The sequence below is a fragment of the Bos taurus genome, chromosome 10, assembly GCF_002263795.3.
Source record: "Bos taurus isolate L1 Dominette 01449 registration number 42190680 breed Hereford chromosome 10, ARS-UCD2.0, whole genome shotgun sequence".
Lineage (NCBI taxonomy): Eukaryota > Metazoa > Chordata > Mammalia > Artiodactyla > Bovidae > Bos > Bos taurus.
Window position 1 is genome coordinate 59,727,102 of NC_037337.1, and position 21,243 is coordinate 59,748,344.

The following is a 21,243-nucleotide window of genomic DNA, read 5'->3' on the forward strand; positions in this document are numbered from 1 at the left end:
AAGTAAATTTAGTATTAAACTTGCTTTTTGATATGGCATCTCAATTTAGTTTTCTTAAAATGCTAATATAAACCATAACACTTGCTGTTTTACAAACCATTTTGACTGCTACATAAAGAATAACACTTTTAGTATATTTTGTAGACTACATGATACAAAGTCAAACTCTGCCTAAAATTTTACAGTGACTTTTTGTTCTACCAATTCAGTGTTTAAATTCTTCTACCTGAGGGAGAGGTGAGGGAGAGGTGAGAAAGACAGATGAGAAAGGGTGTTTCACAGGAAAAGGAAATTAGAAAAGGGGGAAATACCATTTTCTGCTGACATCACACTGTGAGTGAAGAAAGAAGTAGAAATGACTTATGTATGGCTTCAGAAACAGTAAGTTGTTTAATAAGAAAACATTTGCAGATGATTTACATGATCTTATGAGCTCTTATTGACTTCCCTGGTGGCTCAGACAGTAAAGCGTCTGTCTACAATGCGGGAGACCTGGTTTCAATCCCTGGGTTGGGAAGATCCCCTGGAGAAGGAAATGGCAATCGACTCTAGTACTATTGCCTGGAAAATCCCATGGAGAGAGGAGTCTGATAGGCTACAGTCCATGGGGTCACAAAGAGTTGGACACAACTGAGTGACTTCACTTTCACTTTCATGAACTCTTCAGCTAAAGTTTATCTTGATGTCTTTATGTTTTTTTTTTCCTTTTCCCTCCATAGAACTTTTTTTAACGGAAGAAGATCAAAAGAAACTTCATGATTTTGAAGAGCAGTGTGTTGAGATGTATTTTAATGAAAAAGATGACAAATTTCATTCTGGGAGTGAAGAGAGAATTCGTGTCACTTTTGAAAGGTTCAGAAACTCTTTAATTATAACTGATTTTATGTCAGAGTGGGTTCTGTTAGTTATGTCTCTCTTACATGGTCATTTTGCAATTTGTGTTTGTCAAACAAGTAAGTTTAGTAATGGTTTTACATTATATATTGGGAGACAGATCAGTTGTTTACTTCATGTAAGTCAGTCAGTCTCTTAATGTTTTTGGACCCTTGTTACAGGGGGCAGAAAAGAGTTAATATTCTTTACTAGTTGGTGGAGAAAAATTACTGTTTAATTATTTTAAATAATTATGTCTTAATTATTATATCTTTAATTATTTAAAACATGTGTTTCTTTCCATTAGCTTTGCTACATTCTAAAAGTATATGGTGTTTGTGTAGTTACAGTAGTGGTAATAATAGTTCTATATTATATGTAGAATATAGAATATGTATATTCAATGTATGTAGCTGAATACTCTTGTGTTACTCTGATGTGGGAATAAATAGCCTGTGGCACAAAAGCGTGTTTTGAAATCTTGTATTTTTATTGCAATAGGATTTTTCTTAAACATAAGGTATGCCTTGTTATAAATGAATAATTGTACAAGATTTTATATTTTACCTTGTTTGAGTGCATGTAAAATTTCTTTTTACCAACATCATTTATTAAGATTACAGAAATAATTTCTAAACTAATAATTTTTAACATTTGTAAAATGCCTGTGTTTCCGTTACAGAGTGGAACAGATGTGCATTCAGGTTAAAGAAGTTGGAGATCGTGTCAACTATATTAAAAGATCGTTACAATCATTAGATTCTCAAATTGGCCATTTGCAAGATCTTTCAGCCCTGACTGTAGATACATTAAAAACACTCACTGCCCAGAAAGCTTCAGAAGCTAGCAAAGTTCACAATGAAATCACACGCGAATTGAGCATTTCCAAACACTTAGCTCAAAACCTTATTGATGATGGTCCTGTAAGACCTTCTGTATGGAAAAAGCACAGTGTTGTAAATACACTTAGTTCCTCTCTTCCTCAAGGTGGTCTTGAAAGTAATAATCCTTTTCTTTGTAATATTTTTATGAAAGATGAAAAAGATTCCCAGTGTAACATATTTGGTCAGGATTTACCTGTAATACCCCAGAAAAAAGAATTCAATTTTCCAGAGGCTGGTTCCTCTTCCAGTGCCTTATTCCCAAGTGCTGTCTCTCCTCCAGAACTGCGACAGAGAATACATGGAGTAGAAACCTTAAAAATGTTTAGTAAAAATCAAAAACCAGGCAGTTCATCTAACAGTATACCACATCTATCATCCCCACCAACCAAATTTTTTGTTAGTACACCATCTCAGCCAAGTTGTAAAGGCCACTTGGAAACTGTAACCAAAGATCAAGAAACTGTTTGTTCCAAAGCTGCAGAGGGAGATAACATAGAATTTGGAGCGTTTGTAGGTAAGTTTTGAAAAACTGATATTTGTTGTCAACAGTATTTTTATAAAATTATTATTATCACCATAGAAATAAAAGTAAATTGCTGATTAATAAAATTATGTAATTGTGTGAAAAGTGCACTATCTTTTCATAGAATATAGTCCTGAAGTTTTTAAAGGAATCAGAAGTAGGGGAAATAGGTTGAATTGGGCTGTAATAGTTATATTAGCACATAACCTCTTTGGTGCAACTTACTATGATAGTGATTGTGTGGAAAACTTATTTGTACTCTGTCTTTTCTTTTCAATGTAGGATAGTCTCTTAATAATCAACTTTCATTGAAAGAACTAGAGTGATGTGTAAGTAAGTTTCAAATACTGAGGGAAAGAGGAGGCTAAAAGTAACTGGCAAAGAACAGTGTTTTATAAATAGGATGACCATATAGTTTTTCATTCAAACTAGTACACCTTTGAGAATGAAAGGTTATATTACTTATATTTACATTAGGACTATAGGGAAAGCTAAGATTCTGCTTGAAAAATGAGTATTTATGGCCAACCCATTTATGTACCCAGAGGAGAGCATTTCAGAAAGGAATGATTCAGTCTTATACCTCACCTGAAATAAAATGAGGACTGAAAATATGTATCTTTTGGCAATGATAACATATCAATGACCTTGGTGAAAACTGTTCTGGTGAAGGAAGTGATGTAGGGAGAAGCCAGATTATAGTGAAATATAGTGTGAATGGGAGGAGAGAAAGTAAAGTACCAGTGGAAAGGGGGCTGCTCAAAAACTTGGCAGTTAAGGCAAGAAGAAAGAAAGAAGTAATACTTTGATTTGTATATTTAAGGCTTTATTTGTTTTGTTTTTGATAATGGTTTGTTATTTAAATGTTGACATTATGCCACATGAAAGGAAAAGGTGAAGAGAGGATGCTTTACAGAGCTAACCAGATCCCAGATATGTGTAGAATAACATATCTAACAGCCTTCCTCTTAGATTATTAAAGATAAAAAGTATTTAAGAAAGAATTCTTAGAAAACAACTGGAGTTGTTTGTGGACATAACCAGAGTGTTCCAAGGATTGAAGGAGGCCCTCTGTCTCTTTGGGTTTGAATTTTTCCATGAGGTGGCTTCTTAGCCTTGTTTTTAACACCGTATGTAGCTTCCCAGCCTAGGAATTTACCTAGTCATGGAACATGTATAGAGATTGTTCAGAGAATATGTTACATCTATGTGAAGTCTCCACATTAGGGCCAACCCCATGATTTATCTAGGTACTGAGCATGCTGGTCTTTATTGCTAGACTGTGGTTTATAGAGACGATTTTTCCTACATTAAATATATCCCATTTCATTTTTAAAAAACACATTTTAGTCTATTTGTTAATATATTGCCACTGGGATGGATACAGATATCCTTACGTTTGATGTCTGTATATGTAATATGCATGTGTCATATGTATAATAAGCATCTTAATATATAATGCTTTTTTATTGATAATAAAAGCTTCCCTGATGACTTAGACGGTAAATCTGCCTGCAGTGTGGGAGACCCGTGTTTGATCCCTGGGTCAGGAAGATCCCCTGGAGGAGGGAGTGCAACCCACTTCAATGTTCTTGCCTGAAAATTGTGTGGACAGAGGAGCCTGGCAGACTATAGTCGCAAAGAGTCAGACACGACTGAGCGACTGACACACACACACACACACACACACACACTCTGATAATATAATGATTGTTCCCCTCTTCTTTTAAATTTTAAGCAATTCACTTCATATCACTTGTAGGACTCTTAGGATCCTGTTACTATAAACTGAACAGCTCATGTTCTCCAACTTTTAACAAGTATTTTCACTATCAGGAAAGCTACAGAAAACGGCAGAGCCATCAAAACTACTTACAACATAACGTAAATCATGTGTTTGAATAGACTAGGCAATCAGATTATTTTGATAGATCAAAATAAACAAGTACTTTTTGTTGTAATATTTCTCCCTCCTCTTTTTAAGGACACAGAGATAGCATGGATTTACAGAGGTTTAAAGAAACATCAAACAAGATAAAAGAAATGTTATCTGTAAGTAAATCCTTACAGCAGTGCAATTTATTTGGTTGTTTTGGGGTTTAGTTCAAAATAGAATTAAACATGTTTTTCAGTAAAAACAGTTTTAGCAGAGACCATCCATCATCATGATGATCTGAAATATGTTAAGCTCAGCAGACATATTTCTTTTCCTCCTGTATTTCCTGCCTCTGTTAATAATGTCAGCATTCTAGTTTACGAGGGCAAACTTGCACTCTTACTCCTCCCTTCCAATCAACAGCCAGGTCTAACTGGTTTTGCTTCCTAAATGTTTTTTTAGTACTTCTGCTTCTCTTCGATTGTTAGTAGTAGTTACCCTGACTTAGGCTGTTATTCTCTAACTTATACTTCATTGAGCTCTTAATATATCTTTAACAAGGTGTTACAGCAACAGTTGAAAGAATTTATCATTACACTCTGATGGCATCATTTTGCTGTTATGAAGTACTTGTTATATATGGGAAATCATTTAGGATAAATGGACATTTCCTAGTGGGAAACGGTAAATGTTAGGGTTTCCCCACAGATTGCACCTTTTAACAGTGACCCTATTAAATGAGCTTAAAGCCAAAATATACTGAAAAATTTTAAGTGTGCAGATAGCTTCCTGCTAAAAACAAAAAGAAATAAGTTTCTCTGAGTGGCAAGAAAAGTGGTGGCTATGTTTTCAGTTTAACAATTTTGAGTAACCTACTTAGAGAAAAAGAACTATGCTAATAGAATAATGAGTTCTAGCTCATGTTGGTCAGAGACTTTGAGTTCTTAAACATTTGTGGGTTACATCCCTTTGAAAATCTAATAAAAACTTTAGATCCACTCCAGGAAAAAATGCACATATGTTTCTGCTTTTAAGGTATAGAGTTTACAGATACCTGAAGTTCACTCTTCAGTCCCATACTGGAATTTCTGTCAAACATGATTCTATAAAATTGATGTGTCACTGCATCAAAGAGTATATCAAGGAAAGTATTTAAGCAAAACAGAAACAAAAAATAACTAGAACTGGTTCCAAAAGAAGCAACTAAAATCAGAAAGGAAATTAGAGTTGCTTTGTGACAAAAGGAAGATTAACACTTTTCGCTAAGTAAATCAGCTGTAATGTGAAGAATGTGAAGCATCAAAGGTAGAAAAGTTTAATTTTCTTGAGATATGTTAAATTTGTTAATGAAAGTAATAGTTTATTTTGGTAGTAATATTTTAAAACCCATTGTTTCTGAGGGGTGGTAGAGGTTTAGAAATATTTTAAAGTCATAATAGTGTGACCTGTTTATAGTTAAAAAGAAACAAAATGAATTTATCAGCTTACCCTCATTAGTTTAATGAAATTCATTAGTTCATCTGGAAAAATGAATAGGTAAAAAGAAAATGAGGGGGAATTAGTTGTTAGATACTAAAATATCTATACAGGTGGTACAGTTGAAACATGAATATTTAGTAAAACATTTTAATGACTCTGAAATAACTCTTCTACAAATTAGAATTTAGTAAGGGTAAAATTAGAAATCAATGAGAAAAGGAATGCTTCGTCAGTAAACACACAAATTGGACAACTGGGTGGAAATTTGGAAATACCTGTTTCATATCACTTTATAAGCTCAATGAATTCCAGATTTAATGTAAAAATTCAAATCATAAAAAAACCTAAGAAAATAGAAATATTAAGTCAGTAAGTCAGGAATGCTTTTTAAACAAATATTAAGGGAACGATGTAGAGAGATGAGTACTTAAAAATATGAAGCACAGATAAATCTTAAAAAAATAGAAATCTGACAAATAATGATCAGATAAATCTTTGGTATACAAATCGCTTATACAGATCAATAAGAAAGCTACTGAAAATCCCCCAAATAAATTTCCCCTCCACTCCTTTACCTTCCAAATTGTTATCACTTTTAATTTTAGTGTAAAATAGTAGTTTTTTTCTTTTTTAGGTTAACTGATAATGTTTTATTATTTTCCAAATTGTTTCCTTTTTTTTCCCAAACTTTTTTATGAACTTGTATTACTATGGAAAAGGATTCATTCAGGTGGATTTATGAACAGTAAGCAAGTAGGTTATTTTGATGGCAGTTTTTGAGATTGCTATTGAAGAAAATAATTGTAACTTGTAATATACTCTTTGGAGTCCAGGTAGATTAAAACATACTGAGCTAAATACATCCAGAGACTCTTATACTACTTAGAACAGTGATTTGAAATTTAGTTAAATTGTTTTAAAATTGTGTATGTGTACCCTGTGCAGAATGATATTCCTTCTGAAAACACTTTGAAACATGTGAGTTCTCACGCTGGATTTACTGAGTGTCACAAAACTTCTATTCCTCTTCATTCAGAACAAGGTGAGTGTTTTGACTACGTGAGTTATATTAAATAAAAGATATTTTATGTATGTCACACACCTGAGCAGTGAATGTTTCAGGAGTCAGAAAATGAAGATTCTGGTCCGTCATTGTTGCTCTCAACCTTGAATAGAACATAATCTTAACATTCTAATAGTTTTTCTTTTTTAACCAATTGTTTAGTCCTAAAAGAAATGCAGACTTACTTTTTACAAATCTGCTGATTTTAACTTTTACGAATGCATCTGCTCTGTTTTAATCTGTATAGTCATTTAGTCAACTTGTTTTTCTGATTTAATCTTTAAAAATAGCTAATACATTTATTGACTCAAAATTAAAATACACACAAGCACTTGGAAAATCGTTGTCAGTTTCTCACTTTAGCCCCATACGTAACTACTGTTATTTTTGCTTTTCCTCTAGAGTTTCATGCTTATATAATCATATATGACAATAAGTCTTTTCTGCCTCTCATTTTTAATACAAAATGTAGCATACTGTACATGCCCTGAACCTTTAGTTTTTTATCTAAAAATCAAATGGCCTGGGGATGTTTCCATATCATGCTTTTTTTTTAGTCATAGTTATCAATATTATATGTATATAAGTTTATTGTTACCTAAGTTTTCAGTTAGGTACATATAATCTTTTTAAGATTTCTTAAGAAAAGCAGTACTACTATATCGCCCTCCCCATCATTTCTCCTTTCTCTTCAATTTAGGTTTACTCTAGGAGTGCAAATGGGTTTAACATTCAAATATAATTAAGGCATGATGATAACAAATTAAAGGAAAAAAAATTATCTGATCATCTTAATAGATGCAAAAAGGCTGACTTTGATGAAATTCAACATCTGTTCATGATTAAAAACTCTTAGCAGATTAAAAATAGAATGGAGTTCCTTAATCTAAATAAAAGGTATCTTAACAAAAATTTACCACAGATACCATACTTCATAATGAAATATTAAAAGCCCCAGAAGGGAAAAAGGATTTTGGCTTTTATCATTTCTATTTAACATTTTAGCCAAAGGAAGAAAAGGAAGAAAAATTGGTAGAAGGATTGAGAGGGAAGAAATAAAACTCTTATTTTCAGATAACTTGGATATTATTACTAACATTAGAATGCCTGTAGTTTTACATCCTCGTGTTTCAGTTTTTGGCAGTATCTATTGACCTCCCAGTAAAGAAGATAAGGGCTAGGATTATAGCAAGAATTTGAAATCAGGCCAAATGTCCATTAATTGTAGTTTGGTTAAACAAATCATTGTATGTCCTTTGTATGAAGTTCAATGTAGCATCCAAGTAGAATAGAAGAATCTTCTGTGTATTGATACTGAAAGATCTCCAAGCTTAAAGTTCAAAATCCAACAACAGGGACTTCCCTGGTGATTCAGTGGTTAAGACTCCATGCTCCTGATTGAGGGGGCCTGGGTTTGATCCCTGATCAGGGAGCTAGATCACACATGTCACAAGTAAGAGTTTACATGCTGCAACTAAGACCTGGCACAGCCAAATAAATATTTTTAAAAACCACCAACAAAAAAAAGTCTGTAAATTAATTTAAAAAAAAAGTCTGAAGATATATGATTAGCATTTATGTTTAAATAAAAAAAGGAAAGGCAGGGGTATATATACAAACACAAAGTATCTGGAAGGATACACAAGAAATTTGGAAACAGAAAGAGCAGGGTTTTTTTTTTTTATACTATTCTGTTTCATGTTGCCTATTCACAGAAAAACTGAATAATTTGGATATCCTGTCAAGAGACCCACGGGCCTCGTGTAATTCTTATGTTTAGCACTGTTAGGGAAAGGATACTTAGCCTTGGAAATTTTTATATTATGCCTTGAAATGCTTGTGTTTCGTTCAGTTCAGTTCAGTCGCTCAGTCGTGTCTGACTCTTTGCAACCCCGTGAATCGCAGCACACCAGGCCTCCCTGTCCATCACCAAGTCCCAGAGTTCACTCAGACTCACGTCCATCGAGTCAGTGATGCCATCCAGCCATTTCATCCTCTGTCGTCCCCTTCTCCTCCTGTCCCCAATCCGTCCCAGCATCAGAGTCTTTTCCAGTGAGTCAACTCATTGAGTCAACTCAACTCATGAGGTGGCCAAAGTACTGGAGTTTCAGCTTTAGCATCATTCCTTCCAAAGAAATCCCAGGGCTGATCTCCTTCAGAATGGACTGGTTGGATCTCCTTGCAGTCCAAGGGACTCTCAAGAGTCTTCTCCAACACCACAGTTCAAAGGCATCAATTCTTTGGTGCTCAGCTTTCTTCACAGTCCAACTCTCACATCCATACATGACCAGAGGAAAAACCATAGCCTTGACTGCTGCTGCTGCTGCTAAGTCGCTTCAGTTGTGTCTGACTCTGTGCAACCCCATAGACAGCAGCTCACTAGTCTCCTCTGTCCCTGGGATTCTCCAGGCAAGAATACTGGAGTGGGTTGCCATTTCCTTCTCCATTGCATAGAAGTGAAAAGTGAAAGTGAACGGACCTTTGTTGGCAAAGTAATGTTTCTGCTTTTGAATATGCTATCTAGGTTGGTCATAACTTTGCTTCCAAGGAGTAAGCGTCTTTTAATTTCATTAGTTGGTATTAAAAGTTTGTTTTAGTTGTAAAACTTTTTTTTTTTTTAATTTTCTCTTAGTGGAAAGTAGCAGCAGAAGGTCATCTGCAGAAGAAACTCATGAAGTAGATTCCAAAGCAGCTTTGCTACCGGTTTGTACATTTCAATTAAACATATGCATAGTATAAAATCATATTTATTAGAAAAGAGCTAAAACATGGTGATATTTTATTTGAGATGATGTGTAGCTTTAAAAAAAATTTTTTTTAACTGAAGGATAATTGCTCTACAGTGTTATGGTGGTCTCTGTCATGCATCAACATGAATCATTCATAATTACTTATATATATATATATTTATATATAATATATATATTTTGAGCCTCCCTCCCTCTTGAGCCTCCCTCCCTGAGCCACATCCCACCCCTGTAAGTTACACAGAGTACCAGGCTGGCTCCTTGTGTATAGCACCTTACTAGTTATCTGTTTAACACATTATAGTGTATAGATGTCAATGCTCCTTTCTCAAGTCATCCCACCCTCTTATTCCCTCACTGGGTCCACACGTCTGTTCTCTACATCTGCACCTCCATTTCTTCAATACTATTTTTCTAGATTCCATATATATGTGTTAATATACGATACTTTTCTTTCTCTCACTGACTTACTTCACTCTGTATACAATGAAATAATACTCAGCCACAGTGTAACATAGCTTATAATTAGATGGAAAATGTGTTAAACATTAAAAATATGGAAAATACTTCTGAATTGACCTTGGGAGACTAGATAGAATTTGAAGAGATTATAAACAACTTACAGTTTTCCAAAATCATGAAATGTATGATGATTCAAATTCAGGAAACATGAGTCCCAAACTGGGAAAGTAACAATAAATTGACACTTAGAAACGTAAAACAGCTGAATAAAACCCACCACATACACACATAATATGCCTGTTACTAGTGATTTCTTTGTCACAGTTTGCATGATTTTAATTTTTTTTCTTTATACTTTGATACATTTTTCTTTTGGCAGCAAACACATTTTTTTCAGAGTCATAGAAACAAATGTGTATTTTAAGAAGAGAAAATTGTTAACCGACAACTATAATTATATTATAGGAAATAACACTTGTAAAATTCTTTATTCTACTTTGTGGAATGGCCTTATGGTAGCTTTTATAGCTGTTTTTTATTCTATTGGCTCAGTTGTATAAACAAAATTCATAGTAACTTCTCAGCCCTTTATTCATAAAACGTATTATAGGATACAAAGCAGAGATAAACAGTTATGCTTTGTCTAGAGACTTTTTCTTTTAACTTTTCATTTGTGTTTGTTTCTGTCTAAAGGACTGGTTACAAGATAGACCATTGAATAGAGAAATGTAAGTAAGCCTTGTCTCACCGTTAGTGTGAAAAGTACTCCAGTTACTGAATGTTGTCTTTTTTCTGCTCTTTGCATAGTAATCTCTTTAATACTTCTTGCAAGTGTTGATGATTTATTTTGGGATCTCCTGTCTTTACATTGAAAAGATTGGGGAATCATTTGTTATGAGTCAATGTATATATTTTATGATTTTATATAATTATACTATAATTATGTGCATATTGTAGTCACAACTTGACTAAGATTTTCCTTATAATGATAGAATTATGATTTTATTATTTAGTCCTATTTCCAGGTTTCTTGCAAAGACCTAGTTTGACACCTTAGTTAATTTCTCTGCCCATTGTTCCAATCAACAAGTCTTTCTTCTTGCCTTTGGAAAGCTTAGGTGATTAGAGCAGTAATACACAGTGTACCTTAGAAAGCCTGCATGCAGGGAAATGCCCTAGAAAGCTGATGTGGTAGAAACAGAAGACCATCTGACAAGTAGTCATCCCGAGAAGGTAAAAAATTTCAGTACAGATTAAGCATAAGAATCAAAGATTATGTGTTTCCCAGCCTAGAAATTAGTATTTTAGGATTCCAAAGGACATTAAAGTAATCTTGTTTTGATACCTATTTGATATAGGAAGCATGCTTAAGAAGGGAAGCCAGTTTGAGGGAAATTATTATATATTATACAGTGTTTAGCCTATTTCCTTCTCTATATCAGACATAGATGCGAGAGTATAGAGAAGAAAATAAACCAGATGTTACATATGTATGCAGCTGGTCAAATTTTGGAGATATCCTGGTCCTGACTGGTACTTGAAAGACCTGTTTATAATGAAACCGCTTCAGAGAATAAATGTCTTTTGTAACTAGAACTGTAGGGTGTAAGTACAGATTTGGTACTTAAAGTTGGTATTAGTTTAGCTAATGAGAGAAAATTGAATTACAGAATCTTGACCCAGAGAAGTACCCACAAAGGTAGAGTTGGCAATACTCTTTGGGTGGTAAGAAAAGAGTGCTTTATCAATAGTAGAGAAAGGGCTAATGCTCGGTCAGAGTATTTCCTGTAAGAAAATATTTGTGTTATTAAGGTGAAAACCAAACATCAGAATCAGAATGTTAAAGCTAGAAAGAGATTACCAAGTTTCTACTTCTTCTACTCTATAGGTCCTTTCAGGATCTAGTCCTTTAGTCCTGAGCAAAGCCACGTAACTGTTTAATGGGAGAACGAAGCTTCTAATCCATTTTCTTTATTCCATTCCACTCTCTTTTCCACTATACCTGTCTCTCTAATCTGGACTGTAATCTGTGGGATTAATAGACCCTCTACTTGGTACCAATATATGTTATAAATAAATTATGTTCAACATTGGAAAGAAATGTTTTTCAACTTTAGCAGTTGAGTTTTGCAAAATGATACTTAATTACTATTCTTTCAGTTCTTTGCCTATCAATTCTGTTGAATTTTTATAGTCTTGCACAGTCATTTCAAGGCATTGTATAAAAGTACTGGAGTGAACCTCTATAATAGAGGAGTCATGGAATATATTACTCTATTAGTACTCAACCTTCAGTTTGGCTCCAGACTACTACTGATATTTATGTAGGCTTGAATTGGAGGTATGAGTTATTGATAATGGGTTTATACATGTCTGTGTGTGAATTTGATGCTAACTTAAGGGAAATGGCAAATACTCAAACAAAAATGAATCTGAATCTCAGAATTATTTTAATAATGTTATATTAAGAATTTATAATAACTTCATAAAATAAAGTTTTATGGTAGCCAAAACTAAAGCTGTAACTTAACTTATTATATTTTTTGGTGTTTTCCTTAAGGCCGCCTGAAGAAGGAACCTTAAATGGTGAGTGTGCAGTAAATATAATGTGAAAAGCTAAGGATTGTATATAATGTATTTTATTTTAGCAAATACTAACATTGTCCTAGAAAAGAAATATTAGGCTTCGTATTTGAAAAAAGCCAAGGAAGTAGAAAGTTGTTCCCTCAATTCATTTCTCTTTATTATATGTGTTTCACAAATATGGTAATTCACCATGTAAATGATGATCTTTTTGCAGTCTTCCGACTTCCCTTCATCCTTGCTGCCCAAACTGCTTCTTCCTTATATTCCCTGTGTTACTGAATGGTACTCTTTCATTCAGCTAGGTGAAATCTGAGAGGACGGTATTCTTGACCCCCTTGACCTTGCACTCACAAAGTCCTATTATATTTACCTCTTAAAACATTTCTGGAATCCATCTTCCACTCTGCATCCTGCTGCTGCTTTCAGTTCAGACTGTCGTCATTTTTAAATCCTTTTATTGATGCATATACAGAAAATATGTAGTAAGTGAGCAATCCCATGTAATCGGCACCCAGATCACAAAATACACGTTGTCAGTATCTGAGCTACTGTATCATCTTATAACCTCTGCCCCTTAAACAGCACAGATTGATTTTATCTGTGTGTATGTACATGTTTATCTATTTTTCTTTATTTTATGTATATACATTTGTGTGTATTTATATAAAATATATAAATGGAATCTTACAGTGTGCACTCTTCTTTTGTGTCTGACTTTTGTCCTAACACATGCTTATGAGATTCATAAACATTGTTGTATGTAGTGATGGTTTGTGCATTCTCACTACTATATAGTATTTTCTTATATGAATATATTCAGTTTATATATCGATTCTACCATTTGATGGGTATTTCAGTAGCTTCCAGTATATGGCTCATATTGATAGTGCTGCATGAGCATTCTTGTTCATGTTGTTTGGTAAACGGGATGTATTTATTTTCATTGGGTATGTACACAGGAGTGGAATTGCTGGTGGTAGGGTGCATGTGTTCACATTCAGTAGTTACTGCCAAAGAGGGTTTCAAAGTAATTGTGCCAGTTTGGGCTCCTTTCCAGTCTCTTTTCTACTCTACCACCAAAATGATTCTTTTCAAAAGATCTGATCTTGTCACTACTCTACTTTCCATTTTTCTACTGTTTTTGGATAAAATCAGCATCTTTTCATTTTTAAAGTATTTTAAAAGTTTTATTTATTTATTTTTGGCAGTGCTGGGTCTTTGTTGCTGTGCGGGCTTTTCTCTAGTTGTAGAAAGCAGAGGCTAATCTCTAATTGTGTTGCATGAGTTTCTCATTGTGGTGGCTTCTCTTGTGGAGCACAGGCTTTAGGGTGCGTGGGCTTCAGTGGTTGCAGCACATAGGCTCAGTAGTTGCAGTTTCTGGGCGCTAGAGCTCAGCTCAGTAGTTGTGGCATACTGACTGAATTGCTCCGTGGCATATGGCATCTTCCTATATCAGGGTACCCATGTCTCCTGCATTGGCAAGCAGATTCTTTACCACTGAGTCACTAGGGAAGCCCCCGGTGTCTTTTCTTAACATTGCATATTTGGCTTTTAACAATTTGGTATTCCCTGCTTCTGTAGCTTTATTTCCTACTGGTATGCCTGTACTTTTGCTCATTAATGTAAGATCTTGGTTGCATATCCAGATACGTGGTTATAAATCCAAATCAGTTGTATGCTGACACATACCTGAAGAGTTAGAATATTTTGGAGTGAGATCTGGGTAAGTCTATGTTTGAAAAGCCAGACAGGTGATTCTGATATATGGATAGGTAGGTAGATTGGTAGGTAGGTAGGTAGATAAATAAATAGATAGATGGTGTTGAAAACCACTGTTCTATTCATATTAAACAGGTTTCTGTTTCTCAAGTGTAGCAAATGTTACCCTGACCATGCCACACCTTCCAAACTACTCGCTTTTCCCTTCCTCTTTTCTCTGAGACATTCTTCAACCTTTCTTCAACCAGGAGATATTTGGTACCTCTCCTCCACAGTCCTATACTCTGTGTGTGAGAGAATATGCATACACACACTATATTTTATACAGTTTATCACACAGTGTTATAACTGTTAACTGACTTCCTTCTCCTGTAAGAATGTAAATAAAAAAGAACCTATTCTTGCACTTACATTCTAGAAATTTCTAGAAGCTTAACACGTAGCAGGTTCAATGTATTCTCCATCTTTCTCACTATAGTTAAGTGAAGTCCTCACAGAAATTAACATAACATTGTAAATCAACTATACTTCAATAAAGAAAATTTTTTAAAAAGTGAAGTCCTCAAATATATCTAGAGATGGAGGAAGGGGTTTTTTTGTTACATTTCACATTTGTTCGTGGTTAACCTGCTAAAATGGTTACAGGGCTATGTCTCCACACCCTGAAGATATGACACTTCTCTGACACTTTGAGTAGGAAATAAAGGGAAGAATGTAGTTTATGACAGGAGAGTGTGAACTATCATATGCTTTTTGAGTGCACAGTTACCACTAATCTGCCTTATCTGGCAAAATAAAATATGGTAATAAAGCACATGAAGGACATAATTTATCACTTTTTTTATTGCAGAGAGCTTACCTGCAGACAGCTTGGAATGATTAAATGAGAATGCCTGAGCAAAAATTTATGCTGTATTATTATTTTTAAAAGGGTCTCATTTGTTTATTTGCTGTTTTAGGTCTTGCTTCTCCATTTAAGCCAGTTATGGATACAAATTACTATTACTCAGGTTAGTAATAGTAAATATTAAAAACAAAATTTAGTAATGCTTTGAGCTTTGGGGGATTTCATTATTTCTCTCTCATTTTTTTATGCAGCTGTGGAAAGAAATAACTTGATGAGATTATCCCAGAGTATTCCATTTACACCTGTGCCTCCAAGAGGTAAAACCAAGAAGTAAAAATAAAAGGAGAAATAAACCCTTAATTAGTATGTGGGTTTAAACTGTAATATAGAACATAGGTGGTGACAGAAAGAGGAGAAATTGCATTAAGAAGTGTTAACTTCATGTAAGTTTTAATCAGCCTGATTACAAGAGTCAGGTATATTTAAATAGACGAAGGCATCAGAAGTATTGATTTTTCTTTAATCTGACATATCCAGAAGCAGTGGTGTATTTTAATTCAGAAAAGCTCTTGATCTTTAGTAAGATCTTGATCTTTAGTAATGAAAGCACTGATAAATTGATATCACAGGATTTGTGGAACAGATCTAACCTCCTGTCTGAAAGTTTAGCTTACAAATGCTTAGAAGTCTAGTTACTTTCTAAAAATTTTTCTCCAAAATGTTCATGATTTCAAAAATGCTTATCATTACCAAATACATGTGAACTTAGAGATATTAGATCTTGGTTTCTGAATATTTCTTGTCCTTAAACTTCTTTTATAAAACTACAACCTGGTCCATCTCATTTTCTATTCCTTACTTAATCTTAACCAAAGATACCTGCCAATTGTTGCTCCATGCTTTTTAGAGTCATATTTTGACCTTAAAATGTGTCCATTCATCTTGCAGGTGAACCTGTCACAGTGTATCGCTTGGAAGAGAGTTCTCCCAACATACTGAATAACAGCATGTCGTCTTGGTCACAGCTGGGCCTCTGTGCCAAAATAGAATTTTTAAGTAAAGAGGAGATGGGAGGAGGTTTACGAAGAGCTGTCAAAGTACAGTGTACTTGGTCAGAACATGATATCCTCAAATCAGGACATCTTTATATTATCAAATCTTTTCTTCCTGAAGTGATTAACACATGGTCAAGTATTTATAAAGAAGATACAGTTCTGCATCTCTGTCTTAGAGTAAGTGCTAGTGAATGCATACAGTGAAGCATTGTTTGAGCTTCTTGTTTTCACTGCGAAAGTATAATTAATAAAGTCTTAATGTCAATGTTGAACAAGGGTTTCTTTTTTTCTGTTCTGTAGGAAATTCAACAACAGAGAGCAGCACAAAAACTTACATTTGCCTTCAACCAAATGAAACCCAAATCCATACCATATTCTCCAAGGTAAATCTTTACAAACTTCTGAGATCTTTTAGTGGATAGCATTCTCTTTTGACCTTCATTATAGATGCTGAATTTCATTATTTACCCATTTTACAGATTGATTAGAATTTTATTAACAAAACTGCTAGTAATATCTCTAACTTTCTCATAAGGTTCCTTGAAGTTTTCCTGCTGTATTGCCATTCAGCAGGACAGTGGTTTGCTGTGGAAGAATGTATGACTGGAGAATTTAGAAAATACAACAACAATAATGGTGATGAGATTATTCCAACTAATACACTGGAAGAAATTATGCTGGCCTTTAGCCACTGGACTTACGAATATACAAGAGGGGAGTTACTGGTACTTGATTTACAAGGTAAATTTATTAAAATATTGCTGAAAGGAAATTATGCATCAGGTTCTCATCTATTCAATGTACAGAAATCTGCTTATCTGTAGATACGTAAAATCTTAGGTCAGTAAAAGCTGTTAAAACAGCAAGTCAATAATGGCCATAGTATATGGCTATCAGGGCCCTGAAGAATAGGGTCTGGCTATTTTAATTGTTATCTAGGCAGTGCAGATGTTTTAATAAGCAAAAACATGTGAAATCCCCTATTTTACTCATAGATCTATAGCCTTAGTTTTTTAAAAGTATAAAGATTATTTCTTTAAAACAATAAGTAATCTTTATTGTTTCTGGAGTACCTGCTATTACTGTCAATTAAACTACCTAAATATTTAGTGGATTAAAAAAAAATTTGCTTTCACTTTTTTGGTTCAAGAATTTGGGGCTGGGTTATCTCTGCTGTACCCTTGGAGAATTTGAATGGCTGGATACTAGTTTGGACAGCTTGACTGAAGCCAAATGTTTTAAGTCTCTGTTTAAGACAGCTGAATTCTTCAGTTCTCTACCCAGTGATCTCTCTACATGGCTCGCTAGCTTGGACTTTTCTTATAGCATGGTAGTTTGGGGTAATTAGACTTTTTAGGTCTCATTTAGCTGGCTTCTCCAGAGAGAAAGCAGGAATTCTTACGTTAGGCCCAGAATGGGCCCAGATCCCTTCTGCCACATTTTACTGGTGAAGGTAAGCTGTAAGGACAGATCAGATTTAAGAGGTAAGGAATAGATTCCAGCACTTGGTTGGTGGAGCAGCATGTATACTAGGAGGGAAAAACTGATCGTAGCCTCTTTGTAGACAGATTGTTTCGTATCTGTAAAAAAAAAAGAAGAAACTGGCTGCGAAAGAGCAGTGATTTGCTTTTTTCCTAAAGAGTAGCTTTAATTTCAACTGTTAACAGAGATCAGAATTCAAGTCACCTAAGAACAATTGTTCAGAATATTTATTACTTGATGACTTCTTTCATTATATAGATATAAGATTTATTGACAAGCCAACATTTGTTATTTCAATACCAACTCAGGAAAATTGTATAAAAATAGCTATTGTTTTTTCAGTTATTCATTTTACATAAATGATTAAGTGGTGTATATATAGTGAAAAACTCTGATATATTTTATTAGATGGGCCAATCCATTTCAAGTGTGCCTAGGAAGTAAGGCCAAACTATGAATATTGATTAAGAGAAGGCAGTTACTTTTAATAATCAGGGTAATTTTGATGTTCTCTATAAAATTAATGTTATGGAGCCATTTTTAAATAAAAATATTGTAAGATAATTACTACAAACAAACGACATAGAAATGTATAAAGAACAGAATGCTCCCATCTTTACTGTTTCTGTACTTTTGTGAAGACAGATTCACAAATTTTTTTTTCTTTAATCATTTTGTGTTGTGATTTTTCTCCAACTGGAATCATGCTATATGTGTGTGTGTGTGTATGAGTATGTGTTTGTGTTTCACTTGTTTTTTTCCCTACCTAACAGTATATGATAAACATCTTCTGGGTTATTACTGATAAATTTGAGTCATTCCTTTTAACAGCTGTAGTATGAAAGCATAGAATGATTTAAATCCTCTGTTGTCACACAGTCACCCTATTTTTTAGGTTTAGAGAGTGCAATTTTAAGAGTGCCTGCCATATTAACTTCCAAAAGGTTGTAGGAATTCATACGCAGCATTGTGCAAGCACTCATCACTGCCCATGTCTTCATCTGTTCAGTATGGAATATCTTTGCCAGTCTGAGAAGAAATTAGTATCATATTTTAATTCTAGATTTTTCTGTTGTGAAATTCTAACCAGTTTATTAGATTTCATTCTAATGGGTAAAATATTTTATGATTGTTCAAGTATCAGTAGTTGTTCTTTCTTTATGTGAATGAATAGGTAAGACTGAAGAGATTTAATCTCACATTTAACACCTCTGGAGAGGACTGGAGGTGAAAAAAAATGTTCACAATCTTATTCTTTATGTAGTCTGAATCTTTTTTGAGCCAGGTGTATTCATATGTTAGTGATTTTTAAAACTCCAGGATACTTTTAAAATGGCTTGTAGATCATGCCTTCATGTACTTAATTGTTTTTTGCTAACTAAGGTGAAACAAGGGCAAATTGTAAATAAGGAAATATTTACTTGCAACCTTGGCCTTGTTGCATCAGAAACTGGTGCAATCAGGAACTTTGGTTGTCTCCCTGCCAACTCTGACATTTAACTGTTGTTCATATTGCAGGAACTGTACTTGTTGCTAGTGCAATGTTGAGGTCAAAAGAGAAAAACTATACTCTTTTTGAACAGCTTAAAACTGTGTAATGGTAGATGATACTGTAGAATCTCCTGTGACCTTTTTATTATGTATGTATTAGTATTTTATATCAATTACATAATATGAATTGTCTTCTTTGTATATACATATAAAGGTGTGGGTGAAAGTTTGACTGACCCATCTGTGATAAAGGCAGAAGAAAAGAGGTAATAAGTTTTAATAATTTCATGAAAATCTTTTTATAATTTCAGACTGTACATTTCTGTTTGCATCAACTGACTTTTTCTTTTAACTACCAATTCCACAGATCCTGTGATATGGTTTTTGGCCCAGCAAATCTAGGAGAAGATGCTATAAAAAACTTCAGAGCAAAACATCACTGTAATTCTTGCTGTAGAAAACTTAAACTTCCAGGTAAGCGTTTTCTTAATCAGTATAAAGTATATAAATTGTTAGCAGTTAGTTACTGCAGAACTTCATAAGGCCAGAAACATAAATGAATCTGTGCTTTCTTTCATTACTTACAGAAATATAGAGTTCATTCTCTTGATATATATTTATTATGTGTCTGGTGGATGCTAGAAATTGTGTTAGATTTTGACGATATGATAGTGAATGAGGCAAACTAGGTCCCTGCTCTCAGTGGAGTTTAGTCAAATCTTAAATACTAAAAGATTAACAGAATTATAGGACTATCATAAATATCAAGCAGAAAAAATAGACCAGGTAAACAGATCACTTAACACAAAGTTAAAGGTCAAGGAATGTTACCTATGGAACTAACAGATTTGCCTAAAACCGAAGGAGAAGGCAGTGGCAACCCACTCCAGTACTCTTGCCTGGAAAATCCCATGGACGGAGGAACCTGGTAGGCTGCAGTCCATGGGGTCGCACAGAGTCGGACACGACTGAAGCGACTTAGCAGCAGCAGCAGAAGGATGCATAGACTTTCAAGTTGGCCTGGAAAAGAGTATTTCATGAAACAGAAACAAGGAATTGCAGATACAGTTTCTCATTATAGTAATTTCATCTTTATATTTGAGAATTACAAGTTATTATTGAATTGTAAGTTGTTTCACAGACCAGTGGTTCTCACTCTTTGGTGTGCATCATCATCCTCTGTGGAACTTTTCCAAAATTACAGGTGCTTGGCACTTTCCCTGGACCTGTATTTCTGAAAGTTCCTCTCATTATGACCAGTAATGTCGTAATGAAGAACTTGGGCCTGGGAGCCAGACTCCAGGTCCTCAAAGAATATCTACATCATGGAGGTTTGTAGTTTTTTGTTTGTTTGAGGTTTAAACAAGTTGGTATTTGTGAAGTACTTCTGGAGCAGTGCCAGGGACATAGTAAGTATGTTACTACTACTGTCCGTAATTTTTTTTAATCGTTCATGTTAACAGATTCAGAAATTATTTGTTTTTGTATATTGACCTTGTATCCTGCATTCTTGCTAAACTCACTTAGTTCTACGAAGCTTTTTGATTTGGTTTAGTTTTGTTTTTTGTTTGTAAATTCTGTGTAGACAGTAGAGACAGTTTTGTTACTTCCTTTGTGATTTGTATCCCTTTTATTTATTTTTCTTGACTTTTTTCACTGGCCAGGAATTCTAGTACAGTGTTCAATATGAATAGTGAGAGTAGACATCCTCTTTCACACCTTATTCCTTGAAGATGCTTATCCTGAATGGACCTTGAATTAGTCAGATGTTTTTTCTGCATCTGTATTTTTTGTTTGATCATTTGGTTTTTCTTCTTTAATTGGTTACTGTTACATTGAATTACACTAATTGTCTTTTTAAAATGTTGAGCCAGTCTTATATTCCTAGGAAAAACTCCACTTCATCTTGATATATTATCTTTTTTTGTGTTCATTTGTGTGTTCAAATTGTATATGGATTCAATTTTTTAATGTTTTGTTGATCATTTTTATATCTATGTTCATGAAGAATGTTGATCTGTGAGATTTTTTCCCCCCTTGTACTGTCATTCTTGTTTTCGGATAATACCTTAAAAATAAGTTGGAATTATTTACACCTCTTCTGTTTTGGGGAATAGATTGTATAGAATTGATACTATCCCCACTTCAAATGTTTG

At 34.1% G+C, this 21,243-nt stretch overlaps 1 protein-coding gene across 1 annotated transcript in view; it reads left to right on the top strand.

Moving 5' to 3' along the window:
- Window positions 1-21,243, top strand: part of TRPM7 (transient receptor potential cation channel subfamily M member 7) — a 108,788-nt gene that overhangs the window by 78,826 nt on the left and 8,719 nt on the right. Inside the window, exons 25-38 of the mRNA NM_001206166.3 lie at window positions 720-852; window positions 1,556-2,271; window positions 4,265-4,332; window positions 6,581-6,677; window positions 9,331-9,401; window positions 10,601-10,635; window positions 12,468-12,493; window positions 15,172-15,222; window positions 15,311-15,376; window positions 16,008-16,291; window positions 16,415-16,497; window positions 16,650-16,855; window positions 19,302-19,353; window positions 19,455-19,561. Of these exons, the coding sequence (NP_001193095.3) occupies window positions 720-852; window positions 1,556-2,271; window positions 4,265-4,332; window positions 6,581-6,677; window positions 9,331-9,401; window positions 10,601-10,635; window positions 12,468-12,493; window positions 15,172-15,222; window positions 15,311-15,376; window positions 16,008-16,291; window positions 16,415-16,497; window positions 16,650-16,855; window positions 19,302-19,353; window positions 19,455-19,561 (1,995 nt within the window). The remainder of the gene's footprint in view (window positions 1-719; window positions 853-1,555; window positions 2,272-4,264; window positions 4,333-6,580; window positions 6,678-9,330; window positions 9,402-10,600; window positions 10,636-12,467; window positions 12,494-15,171; window positions 15,223-15,310; window positions 15,377-16,007; window positions 16,292-16,414; window positions 16,498-16,649; window positions 16,856-19,301; window positions 19,354-19,454; window positions 19,562-21,243) is intronic.